Source organism: Cotesia typhae, unplaced genomic scaffold (genome assembly GCF_013202065.1).
Source record: "Cotesia typhae breed Kobodo isofemale line unplaced genomic scaffold, CoteBio_Ctyphae contig_5, whole genome shotgun sequence".
NCBI lineage: Eukaryota > Metazoa > Arthropoda > Insecta > Hymenoptera > Braconidae > Cotesia > Cotesia typhae.
This window is the reverse complement of record NW_027423757.1, coordinates 11079770-11093423: the sequence shown is the minus strand read 5'-3', so window position 1 is coordinate 11093423 and position 13654 is coordinate 11079770. Positions and strand designations below refer to the sequence as shown.

Sequence of the window (13654 nt, the reverse complement as noted above, 5' to 3'; positions counted from 1 at the left end):
ATAATCCAACTGCATGCTACATAGTACCCTGATTAATTCAACGTAAGATTAGTTTGTTAAATTAAAATATATATTTGGGTATGTCATTTTTGAGTTATCATTCGCTGAATTGTGAAAAATTATTATTAAAATTTTTATATTAACTTTGAAGAATTTCTGACAGATTTAATTATAAAGTATTATTAGTTAATTAAAATTATTTTTTTAATTTAGCCTCAGTTATTTACCCTCAAACTTTTATTAAAACTTTTGGTTGCTTACTTCTTGGAAATTTTTTAATTACAATCACCGGGTGCTAATTACACAACCTCAATCAGGAGAAAATGGTATCAGGCGTCTTGATCCTCCGACAAAATATCCCGAAAAAAATTATCCCCGGACAAAATATCCCCGAGTATAATAAATATTTTATTGAGTGAATTTGTTTCGCTTTCATTTTATATTTTTAAATATTAAAACCGTTAATTTATTTAGAGTTAAAATAAAATTGATAATTTTTTTGAATGTTATTGTTTTGAATTATTTTATTAAAAATTTAATTATTTAAGATATTTTGTACGGGAATATTTATTTTAGAGGTATTTTGTCAAAGGATCAAGAATTTTTGAACCTGAGAAAAATCAACCTGTGAGCTCGAATTTTTTTTTTTTAATTTTGTACCATTTTTTTTTAGACAATCCTACAAAAAATTGTGGTTTAATTGTTCTCCATTTAATTTTTATTGATGATCAAAATTTAAAATCTTTGAAAGAAGTCATATGTTCGCTGGCCGCCATTTTTCTGCCGGCAGTGCGGAGAGAAAAAGCGGCAAATTTAAATTGTTTCTGATAAATAATGATCTTTTTCCCTCATAAATTTTCGATGGAAGTTTTCTTGTGAAAATAATAATATTGGAACACAAAAATGATAGACCCTATTGTATATAAGAGTATATATATAAATTTATTACAAGAGCTAACGTAACCCAACGTGTCACTTTTGATTTAAGAAATTTACTTTGAGCACGAAGAGAAAAATCCCGTAGAGAATATACACGATTTTTCATATTATATATTATACAATATAATATCCTTTGATATATAATTCGAGTACTGTAGTTTGCTATTCTTTACTCAACAACGTCGAGGGTCATATACTTCTTCGGAGTATCTTATATTATTATTTTATCCATATTTTATTTTATTATTTTTCCACTTGTCGAGTTTACCGTAAAATAATAGTACCCTCGACAAGAAAAATTTCTACTTACATATATGGAACTTTTTACCTTAAACTTTATCAGCAAATGCTCCACTACGTGACAAGTTACTTCATGATCCTCCACGTTTTTTTAAAAACTTTATTAATCTAATTTTTCTCTTTTGAGAGTTTCTTTTCTTTTACAGGAAGCTTCTCTATACGTATATATATTTATGCACAAATATATATTTATTTAATTCATTGTTAACCAGTAATTTATTATCAGATATTTACTAAATACCTTCATTAGAATTAACTTTTTTTTTTTTACTAACTTCAATAATTTTTTTTTGTAAGTTAACATTTTTAAAATTAATGATTAAATGTCTCTATTTTTTATTTATTTAATAAGTCAATTAAAATATTGACATTTTTTAAAATATAAGCTCATTCCGATGTTACACTCATCGAGAGCTTTCATTTGAGTACCCACATGCATTTTGATATATTTTACATATATACATAGATATAAAATATATAAATATATGAAAAATTGATGTGGGTACTCAAATGAAAGGTCTCGATGAGTGTAACGTCAGGGTAAGTTTATATCTTTAAAAATGTCAATGGTTCACAAGAAACAAGGTCATCTTGCAGACAAAATTTTTTTTATTCTTTTAATAATATAGATTATTATTATTATTGAAAAAAAAAAATTAAATAATTAAAAAAAAATGGAGACTTAATCATAAAGTAGAATTGTTTAATAATATTTTAAAAAAATAAAAAATTTTTAAACAAACTAGCAGCTGTTATCTAAAATATAAAATAATAAATTAATATCACTAGCTTGAGAATGCAATTACTTATGCTGTGCACATATTTTTTTTGTCTGTTCTATGTGTTGTTTTATTTCCACACTTCTACCTCGCTATAACTACTGATTATTCGTCGCTGAAAAACTACATCACGTTTCGCCACGACTATCACCCTTTAATTAAACAATTTATTGTTAAACATGTATATATAAATATATTTAAAAAAAAAAAAATATGGGTGAATTGGTGCTGGTCTTACATTGTTGGTACTTCTGTCCTTTAAATCACGACTTGCCGTTGACGTTGCCATCCACCGCCGCTAACTGTACGTTATTACACCTTGTAACGTGGTCCAATGGTTTACCCAACGTGCTCCAAACCGCATATCACCCCAATAATTACCGCGTACGGTGAGTTTTTGTTATTATTTATTTTCTCCATAATTAAATATTATTAATTATAAATTATAATACAATAATACAATATTATCATTATCAATAAATGTTATTTATTCAACGGCTAATATTCCATTAATTTATAAAATAATTACTTTAATCAATTTTCATTCCCAATAATAATTATCATTTTTCCATCAAATAAAATTAATTAATTTTTGTAATTATTTTAATGAGAATATTTGCCAATACAAGTCCGGTAAAAAAATTAGTTTCAATTTATAAAATAATTACTTTAATCAATTTTTATTATTTCATTAATTATTGATTTTAGTAATTATTACCATCAAAATATTTACCATTAAATTAAAAAAAAAAAAAAATCCTCAAAAAAACTGAAAAAAAAAAAAATTCGATAAAAAAAATTTTTTTTTTAGACACAAGTAGTTGAGCATGACCAAAAAGCACGAAGAATGCATAACTATTATAGACTAGCAAGCGGTTGTAAAAATAATGAATTTTTCTATCAAAATAAAAAAAAAATTCACTTTTTTTTTTTTTTTTTTTTTTTAAAAAATTCTAAAAGTTTAATTAAAACAACAACGTAACGTGCGGTTTACACTAAATATTGACGTTCAATTCTTTACCGAACAAAAGTTTGTTATTTTTTGAGTTTCAATTATTTTTTTTTATTTTAAATATTTAAATAATTTATTTTTCAATTAAAGTACATTTAGTTTTATTTACAGTAGTATGCAGTATGCGTGACGGGTTATTGATTATCATTGAATGTTGAGTGAGAGCATTACGGATATCGAGTTTCCTCGTTAATGAGATACGACAATTTAGGGCATGATCGTCCGGAATTCCCTTTACTTCCCATTTAATTCTGGCAGCGAGCAGCCAGTAGTCCAAACTACCATTAATATTATGATCATTATTGATTTATTTTTTTTTTTTATTATAAATAGTGATTAAGTTTTCCTGCCCTTACATGTCCTCAACTCACTCCCGATCGAGTTTGTTTATGAATAATAAATAACATTTATTTTGTTTATTCTTCCGAAACTCCTTTTTCCCATGAGTTGTAATTTCTTCCCTGTAATTACAGTCTAGGTCGTTAAATAGAATAAATCCTCGAAAATCTTCCGGTTTAATAAAGAAAATTTTTACTTAAAATTGAATAGAAAAAAATTAGAAACTGAAAAAAATCGAAAAGCGCTAAAATATTTACAAAGTTTAAAAAAAAATTAAATTACCCTGAATTGCATGCGCATGTTATGTATAGTGCATTTGTCAAACACTCAGCGAGTGCAGCTTTTAAAGCACGCAATAATATAAATAAATATATAAAATTTATTTTCACGCGCCGAATAACGCAACTCGTGATTTTTTATTATAAATATTATTATTATTATTACTTTTTTTTATTCTTTAATAATAATTTATTTTTCACACTAAAAAATTATTCAGCCGTTTGAATTTAATTACTGATAAATATTGTTTAATTGTCTATTGAGCGACGAGAGTGTTAATAATGACAAAATATTACTGTATAATATTACTGAGGAAAATTTATCATTATTTGGAATTAATATATAATACATAAATAATTATTTTGTCGAATAATTAGTCTGAGTGTATTATCATGAGGACAAATCGTTACTCCGATATGCGGTTTATTTTTTGCATTGCAATTTAATTAAGCGGATAAATTTTCCTAATATTATTAGATACTTTTTTTTTTTATTATTGGAAAATACTTTTTTTATTGCGGTTTGTTTATTATTTTTTTGTGGTTTAGGTGCAGCAGCAAATTTACGCAAGGAAGTCATCAGAAACAAGATCAGGGCGATTGGAAAAATGGCACGAGTATTTTCCGTCCTCAGGTAAATTATTAATAAAAAGATAATTATTTACAAGTGGGGTACACCTTATAATTTTTTTTAACTGTTCATTTTTGATGTATTTTTCAAAAAAAAAAAAAAATAAATAAATAAATCAAAATTTTCAAAAAAAAAAATCAAAACTTAAAAAAAAAAAATAAATTAAAATTAAAACTAAAATGGTGAACCCTACTTGTAAATAATTATCAAAAAAAATATTACATTTTTTTTTTAACGAAAAATATTAATAATAAAATTTTTCAGAGAGGAGAGCGAGAGTGTCTTGCAATTGAAAGGACTTACGCCCACGGGTGCCCTTCCTTTGGGAGCATTGTCTGGCGGCAAGATGTCTCTAAAAAACGGTGAGTTAAAAAATAAAATTAAATAGAAGAGGGATATAAAGATAGTCTGGACAATTTACCTAGATTGAAGACACCGCGCGCGTGTGTGTGTATGTGTGTGGGTGGGTGATAAGGGTATTAGAGTTGGAGTATTGATAAAGAAATGGAGGTGTGGATGTGGAAGAGATACAGAGCAGACAGTAAAAATAAATGTAAAAATGTTTTACAGCGCTCCAAGGATTCTCACCGAACCACAAAATCACGTCGTTCGCCGAAGCCAAGGGTCTAGACGCTATTAACGAGCGAATGCCGCCGCGAAAAAACGCACCACCTACGCCGGTAAATGAGGAAAAGCCGGTGATAAAACCTGCCGCTGCGGCTACTGGAGAAAAGCAAGAACAGTGTACACCTCCGCCTCACTCGTGAATCTCATAAACATCTTGTTTGAGGTTGATTTTATTTGTTATCATTTTATTGTAAATTTAGATGTGGGTTCCATGGATTAATAATTTTTTTTACTAATTATTTCAATTAATAAAATTACAATTAACATTTCACGTTCAATTTTCAAAGCAAAAAGTTAGAAAATAAAATTTAAAATTTCTTTTTATACACGCTCTTTGGCTTTAAGATTTTTTTTTAATTTCTGAAAGCTTACTCTAAAAAACAATTTTGTTTTTTTTTTTATTTCTTCAGTAAATTTTTACATTTTTAAAGTGATTAAAAAAAAAAAATATTTTATCTGCTCCTTTGACATTAATAACGCAAATTAATAATTAATTGTATTTCTTGCAATTAAATAAAAAAACTAATATAAACAAATAATTTCAGGTGACAACTATGAGTCTCAATTTCTGGTCGCCTTGAAACACAACCAATGTTACATTGCTCGTCTCCCTAAATAAAAATTAGACATAGCCGTTGCATCGAGTCAAATCAGATATTACCAAAAGGAAACCATGAGAAAAATAAAAAGAAAAAAAAACCACAAAAAAATAAAAAAATAAAGAAGAAAAAGAAGAAAAGAATGAATAAGGATACGCGACATCTCATCACCGACTCGTATACTTAATACGCAACAATATATATATATATATATATATATATATATATATATATATATATATATATATATATATATATATATATATATATCCATACATACATTTTTAAATACATACATAATACAACTATAAATATAAAAATATATCTATATATACTAACATTCATATATATAGATATATATAATGTCAAGGTGAATAATATATAACATGTTAGACGAATATACGAGAATGTAAAATACGGTTTTAAAATATACATATAAAACTGCATAATTCTTTCACGCGTGCGTGGAGAAAAAGTTTTGTAAAGAGCATCGAGCTGGGGAACAACGCCCACCTCAATATACTTCTTTAAATTAATGCAGATGTTCATTTTCATTAATTTTTTTTTTTTTCTTTTTTTTTTTTTGATAATAATTGATTTTTTTTATAAATAAAAAAAAAATTGCAATTAATGATAATTTAATTAAAAAAATAAGTCGATAAATATTTGGACTGATCAATCAAATAAATTAATCAGCGGATTAATGGAACGTTAAATTAAATGTTTTGCGTATGTACATTTTGGAGCATCAATAGACATTCTCGTATATCGTGTTACGTCCCTCGAAATATGTACACGATACACTTACACGTATAGCACACGCCCACGAAGGTAAACGCGAGTATCAGCGACAGTAGTGTGTATGGTTTTAATGAAAATGAGTAAGAAGTTTAAATATTAATCAATGATTGCACACCGTTTAATGGCAGCTGGTCTGCCAAAGGGTGACGGATTTTTTGTTCCTACTTCTGCTTTCTGAGGAGTTATTATTATTATTATTAATATTTACTTTATTGTTCAATATCTATGTGTATTACGGTGTTTCTTATTTTTATTATTTTTTTAATATTTTTTAAGTTTATCAAAAAAAAATTAATAATTTAATTTAAAAAAAATTTTTTTATGCTTAAAAAATATTTATAAAAAATTTAATAAAAAAAAGAATCACCTGAGTATATATAAAAAAAAATAATACACATTTTAATTCACCGTACACGCGAGAATTTAAGCAACCACGATATTTATTAAGCGGATCTTGCAATCCAATGCCAATTAAAAATAAATAATAAAAAAAAAAATAATTAAACTTACTGTTAAATATTTTTTAATAAATTTATTGTTTGTTTATTGTTTGCGTCGCCGTTTGGAGCTCAGGAATTGTTAATTTAAGTTAACAATTAATAATTATAAAGATAGTTAAGTTTGTTATTATTATAATTATTATTATTATGTTTTAATAGAGAAAATAAAAATAATTAAGGGAAGATTTGAAAGAAAATAAAAACTAGCGTTTGAAAAAAAAGCTCTCTCGGGTATTTAGTTTATATAATTAATTAGATTCCGAGTTCCGAGCAATTAAAATTGTTTTCACCTTGACTTAATTATAAATAAAAAAAAGACACGATGATGTAGAAGAAAAAAAAATACGAGCTCGGCATTGTGATAAGATCCTTTGAGATCTAGATAAATCTAGTCTGGAAGTTAAAAGCAAATTCTTTCTTTTTCTTCTTTTTTAACAAAAAGTTAAATGAAATAATCTCATTGAAATAATGTGAGTGCAATACCGCTATTTGAATCTCAGGTTAATCATTTAATGGACTGTATTTATTTATCCATGCTGAATTTTTTCATTACTAATTAAATTATAATTACTAATTATTAAATAAAGATTACTAAGATCGTATTGAGAGACTCCAGACGGCGAATAAATAAATATATGTTATATTATTATTAAATAATGTGAATCTTGCGATTAAAGAAAACTATTAAGAAAATATGTGAGGATTTATAGAATAATTATTATTAAAAATAATTATTAATTAATAATAATAATAATGATACTGTTAAGCCATGACACTTCGGTCCCTTTTTAATTAATATATTAATTAATAAATAAATAATTAAATAAACACCGTGGCCTCTTTGGACAGCCATCGAATGAACTCTTGTTAAGATTAGAAAAGTGAGATACTAAATTACTACACCGTATTTATTTAAATAATTATTAATCAATAATATAGAGGATCGAAATTAATATTGGCATGGTGAAACTGTTACTTGAGTTTTTTATTTCGGTAAAAAAATTTTTCCGTCGAAATATTCTTTAATTTATTGTGTAAAATTAAAATTTATTTTAATTAAAAAAAAATCTAGATACATAATTTAGGAATGACCTAGTATCTTGTCAACTAATGATATTTTTGAAGATATAAGTTCATTTCGATATTACACTCATCGAGACCTTTCATTTGAGTACCCACATCAATTTTTCATATATTTATATATATTATTATTTACATATATGTATATATGAAAAATATATGAAAATGTATGTGGGTACTCAAATGAAAGCTCTTGATTAGTGTAACATCGGAATGAGCTTATATTTTTAAAAACGTCAATAATTAAGAAAGTACAGTGTAATTTAACAAAAGTAATTATTTAATAAAGCAAAATTTTAATTATTATTTTTTATTTTAAAAAATTATAATTAAAAATATTTTAACGGAAAATTTTATCGAGAACAAAAATTCAATTACCAGTTTCAGTTGTACGGTGAAAAAAAATTGACCTTAAAAAAAAACTAGTGTAATTGATTTTTAATGTGTGTTGCTATCGAAACGGACAGTGTCCAGCCGAGTGTCGTTTTTAAATAATTAAAAAAAAAAACTAAAATTCACCGAAAGTGGATTCTTTGCCAATTATACGAAGTATAGATAAAAAAATTAAAAAAAAAATAAAACTAAAAAAAAAAAACTAAATTATTAAAATAAGCCTGAGTATGAAAAAGGTTTTAAACCCTTTCGAACTGAAGAGTAAGTTAAATAAATGAAGAATATCACTTACATAATTATTCCATTTATTCTACACATGTAATCCCTCATTTTTAATCCACCGCCTCAGTTACATATGTTGTATATCGTTAACTATAATAATAATAATATTAATGAATTAATTAATTAATTAAATAAAATAAAAATACATATGCGTACAATAAGAGGGATATATATAAATATAAATAAATATATAATAACTAGCTAACGGCAAAGATCCCTTTGGTGTTAACCAGCGACGGTTTAAAAAGTAATTAACAAATATCTTTCTCAATCTGTCTCTTAATCTTTCTTTATCTTTCACTTTAATAATTATTATAATAATAATAAATAATAAAATAATATTAATATTAAATGAATAAATAATAAAAGAAAATAATTCTATCTCTCTTTGCTACCAAGTTGTACTTATTCTTAATTTACTTGTACAAATAAATAAAAAAAAAAAAGTGTGTTAATAAATACATTTTATGATAAATAATTATTAACGTACATAAAAAAAATAATCATACATATATATATGTGCAATGTTGTAAATACATGTATGTATGTATGTGTACGTATATCATAATAAAAAAAAAAAATAATTATCAATACTATTCATTAATATCACTATCGAAAATTTAAATTACTATTACTATTAAATTATATTAATTAATTAATATTAATAATAATTATAATGATAATATTAAAATTAATATTAATACTAATGAAGAAATAACGAATAGAGTGAGTGATGGTTACGGTCGCTAAAACCTACAGGTTATGGGTCACAACCTAGTGCAAGGTGGAAAAATTTAAAAATTAATACGATAGGAATGTTGTTAAAAGTAATTAAAAACAAAAAAATATAAATATATATAAATAAATAAATTAATTAACATAATAAGATCTAATGCAAAGAAAATGCAATTTTGAATAACTCTTCTCCGTGTGTAAAGCTATGAATTAATAAGTCGTTGATCAATACAATGATTAATTATTAATTATTATTATAATGATAATTGATAATGGATATTTATAATTAATTATTAATTTAAACAAAATAATAACTGTGTACATGAATGGAGTTGTAAACGTGTTGATATACGTATTTAAAAGTTTATTTTTTTTTTATTTATTTCAAATTTCATTTTTGAGTTTTTTTTTTTGTTACTATGAAGGTCTTATCTCCTTTTAATAATACATTTTTCCTGTACAATTATTTTAAATAAATGGGATTCAAATTGCAAATTAAAATGTTTTTTTTTTTTTTTTGATAAATTTTTTCTTCTGTTGCTTTTTACGCGGAATAAAGTAAACTGTAATAAATATGAGTTGATTTATGATAAATAATGATTAACTGGAAAAAATTACCATCTTAAACAGTTAAGTCGTGATTTTAAAAATCACGATGTAATATTTATCATTTAAATGCTGCAATTTATTATTTAAATGGAAGAAAATACTATTTTAAACAGTAATTTTCGCTGTGTGAAAGTCGAAAATTTTAAAGTATAATAATTAAGAATTTTTACTTTGATATTTATCATTTTGTACTTAAAAAATGATTGCATGATGTGTAAAAAATATAAAATACAGTTACTAAATTTTTTTACAAGCAACGTCAATATTTACAAAATAAATTGATAAATTTTAAACGCAACGCTAAAAATTGAATTATAATTATTGACTTGCTTGGACTGGTAATATATATATTTTAAGAGTAGAATTTTTAATGTTTTAAATTTAACATTTTCCAAGTGTGATACCTTCCCCTTTTCTTCATAGTACACAGAAAAAAAAATTTACTTGAATCAAGTAAATAATTTTGAAGAATTTCATCTTCTTGATTTAAGTAGAAAAATTCTTAAACGAAAAAATTTAAGTAAATTTTATGTAATTCAAGAATTTTTTGTCTTGATTCAAGACAATGAAGCTCTTCAAAATTGTTTTATTCGTTCAAGAATTTTTCTTTAGATTCAAGTTAATTTTTTTTTTTCAATGTATAGATTATAAATTGAAACAACAATTTTTACTGTTTGGAACTTTAATTTTTTAATATGATAGTTACAGCTACTAATTACATTTTCAATATTAAATTATAAATTGTGGCTTTTACACTTTCTACATTAAGTTTTAAATTATTTAAATTTATCCCACCCCAATGTCCATCGTACTGTTTGAAATTATAAAAATTAACCTTAATCCGAGTGAATTTTACAGTTTACTTTTTTCCGTGTAATTGTAATTTTTGGGTTTAATTTTCTTTAAACTAGTGTGTACTGACGACTATAATGTAAGATCGTCTCAGAATAGTTAAGTGAATGATTGATTGTAGAAAACAGGGGAAATCCCGGCGCCTTTCTCTCAGACTGACGAGCTGAAAATTTCAAAATTATCGATCGAGTATCTCGCAATTCATACTGTGCATTGTGAATGATTTATTATTCTTATTATTATTATATAGTACGGGTATTAATACTCCGATGATAATTTTTGAATTACGAGCAACTCAAGTCTCATAAACGTTTTAAAATATTTAAAAAATTTCGTAGTCACTTTCTGTCACTTGCATATGTTTATATACCTTTAGAAACTAATTATAGTTGTACAATATACAGATTGGTTATTATTATTATTATTATAAAAAAAATTGAGTAAAAAAATTATAAATTAATTGGTGAAAAATTTTTAGACAAAGCTAGAAAACGCACAAAAAAATTCTTTATTTTTTATTCCCCGTAATTAAAAGAAAAAAAAAAAAAAAAAAAAAAATCTGCAATAAATATAAACCAGTCTGTATATCTTAATATCTATTGCATATAATCATCAGTCTTCAAAAAATTCTAAAAATATATTTCTTCCCGCCGAGTGGTACGTGCAATTTTTAATTAAAAAATCTTATTCTTAAATTAAAAGTATATATTAAATAATACATACTTAATATATATTAATTAAATAAAATAATAAATATTAACAATCATAAATTTTAAATGTTTAAAATATCTAAATACTAAAACGCGCGTACAACTCAATCGTCCAGAGTTATCATTTATTTATCATAAAACATACTAAATTAACCGCTAATGTATTGACAGTATGAAAGTACTACTATCATTTGGTAATTATAATTATAATTATTAATTAATAAACATTTAACAAATATAAATCATGTAATTTATCACTGTATATTTTATTTATATTATTATTATAATTAATAAGATTTGTTTTGTCACAGAGAGTTCAACACAATCTTCTCCGATGTTTAGTCAAATTATTATTATTAAATTTACCTTGAAAGTAAGGAAGAAGTTATTGATCTCTCTGTTTTATTACAAACATATACCATTCATTTTTTTTTATAATTAAAAATATTTATAATTGATAACAGAATACGATTGATTAACCAAACGGTAATACCGATTTACAGCTAGAATTTTGTTGTTTTCTTTTTATAAATTTAGTGAAGACTTGTATTCATTTTAAAGCTGCATTTATAAATTCTCTGATTCACTAAAACAAAATTTTAAAATCACGCACCAAAATTTTTCAGCGTGGCCGAGTGCTAAAGTCGCTTATCTTGTATTGAGACAGGTCAGAGTTCGAATCCCGGTACCGGTAATTTTTTTTTTATTTTTATAATTTTTTTTCAGTGAATTAGATAATTTATAACGCAGTATTATAAATAAAATTGATAATTTTGAAATATTAATGGATTATTTAAATATATAAATGAAGTTGCAATGAAATTGTAAAAACTGCACTCCAGACGCGATTAATTGAATAAAATATAAAAAGACACTGTAAATAAATGTGCGTTTACTATTATCTATTTACTAGAACTGTTATCGACTTCGTAAGACCTTCGATTTAAATCATTCGACTTACTATTAAATAAATGTAATCTAATAATTAATAATAATGATAGGAATAATGAGTTTTAAATACTTGGACCGAAATGAAGAAAAATAATAAATAAATAATGAGATTATCGGAGTAAGGGTGCGCAATAATGCTAAATATTTAATTGCGTCGTTTTTAGCAATTTTTAAAAAAATAATAATAAATATTTAAAATAATTAAGCATGTACAGACTACATGTAACTTGCTGTGTGAATAATCATGATTATGATTAATGACTATTATTGGTGTGACATACAGCCAATTATTTATGTACATTATGTACATGAAGACGGACGTATGCAATGCCAATCGTGTCGAGATTAATGACCAGGACGAAATATTAAGATAAAAATATAAAATATATTAATTAATTTCACTAACATCAATTTAAAATATAAATTATAAATACGTGATGATATATATACATTAAAAATAATAATTATTATTAATTATAATTATAATATATATATATATATATATATATATATATATATATATATATATATATATATATATATATATATATTAATATCTTATTATTCTGAAAATTAACTATTACCAACCCTATGCCCATTTGTTGTGAATACTTACGTTGTTTAATGATACTCAGATTATTCTTAAAATAAAGTCTATGATTTCCACGCGAATGTTATTTTAATTTTTTTTATTTTAGGTACTAGCAACCTTGCAGTCACTAGGTGAAATATACATAAATAAAATTTTGCTTTTTTAAATAATGATTTTTGTTAAATTGCACAGTACTTTCTTAACTATTGACATTTTTTAAGAAATAATTTCATTCCGATGTTACACTCATCGATAGCTTTCGTTTGAGTACCCACATGCATTTTGATATATTTTTTATATATTTATAAATATATAAAATATATGAAAAATTGATGTGGGTACTCAAATGAAAGGTCTCGATGAGTATAATGTCGGGGTGAGCTTATATCTTCAAAATTGTCAAGATAGTCAATATCTTGTAGAAATTTTTTGAAAGCATGTTTTAATTATAAAAATTAAAAAATTGAAACATAAAATAATTAATTTTGAGTTTTTACAAGGAAAAAAATAAGACACTTATTCCATCAAACTTTTTTTTTATTTTACAAATTTTTTCCACACTCACAAGTATAAAATCAATTAAAAAATCACACTATAAAACCCACACGATTACAAACGGTTAAATATTTCACACAATTCAAAATT

General features: G+C 24.2%; 1 protein-coding gene across 6 annotated transcripts in view; it reads left to right on the top strand.

Annotated features, from left to right (window-relative positions):
• Positions 1-8941, top strand: part of LOC141531434 (serine/threonine-protein phosphatase 2B catalytic subunit 2) — a 75484-nt gene extending 66543 nt beyond the window's left edge. For 4 of the 6 annotated variants that reach the window (XM_074249267.1, XM_074249266.1, XM_074249265.1 and 1 more), the window contains 4 exons: positions 4197-4281; positions 4543-4640; positions 4849-5068; positions 5451-8941. In XM_074249267.1, the coding sequence (XP_074105368.1) occupies positions 4197-4281; positions 4543-4640; positions 4849-5045 (380 nt within the window). In that variant the 3' untranslated portion in view covers positions 5046-5068; positions 5451-8941. The remainder of the gene's footprint in view (positions 1-4196; positions 4282-4542; positions 4641-4848; positions 5069-5450) is intronic. The other 2 variants (XM_074249269.1, XM_074249270.1) reach the window with 2 other exon arrangements.
• The last annotated feature ends 4713 nt before the right edge of the window (positions 8942-13654 follow it).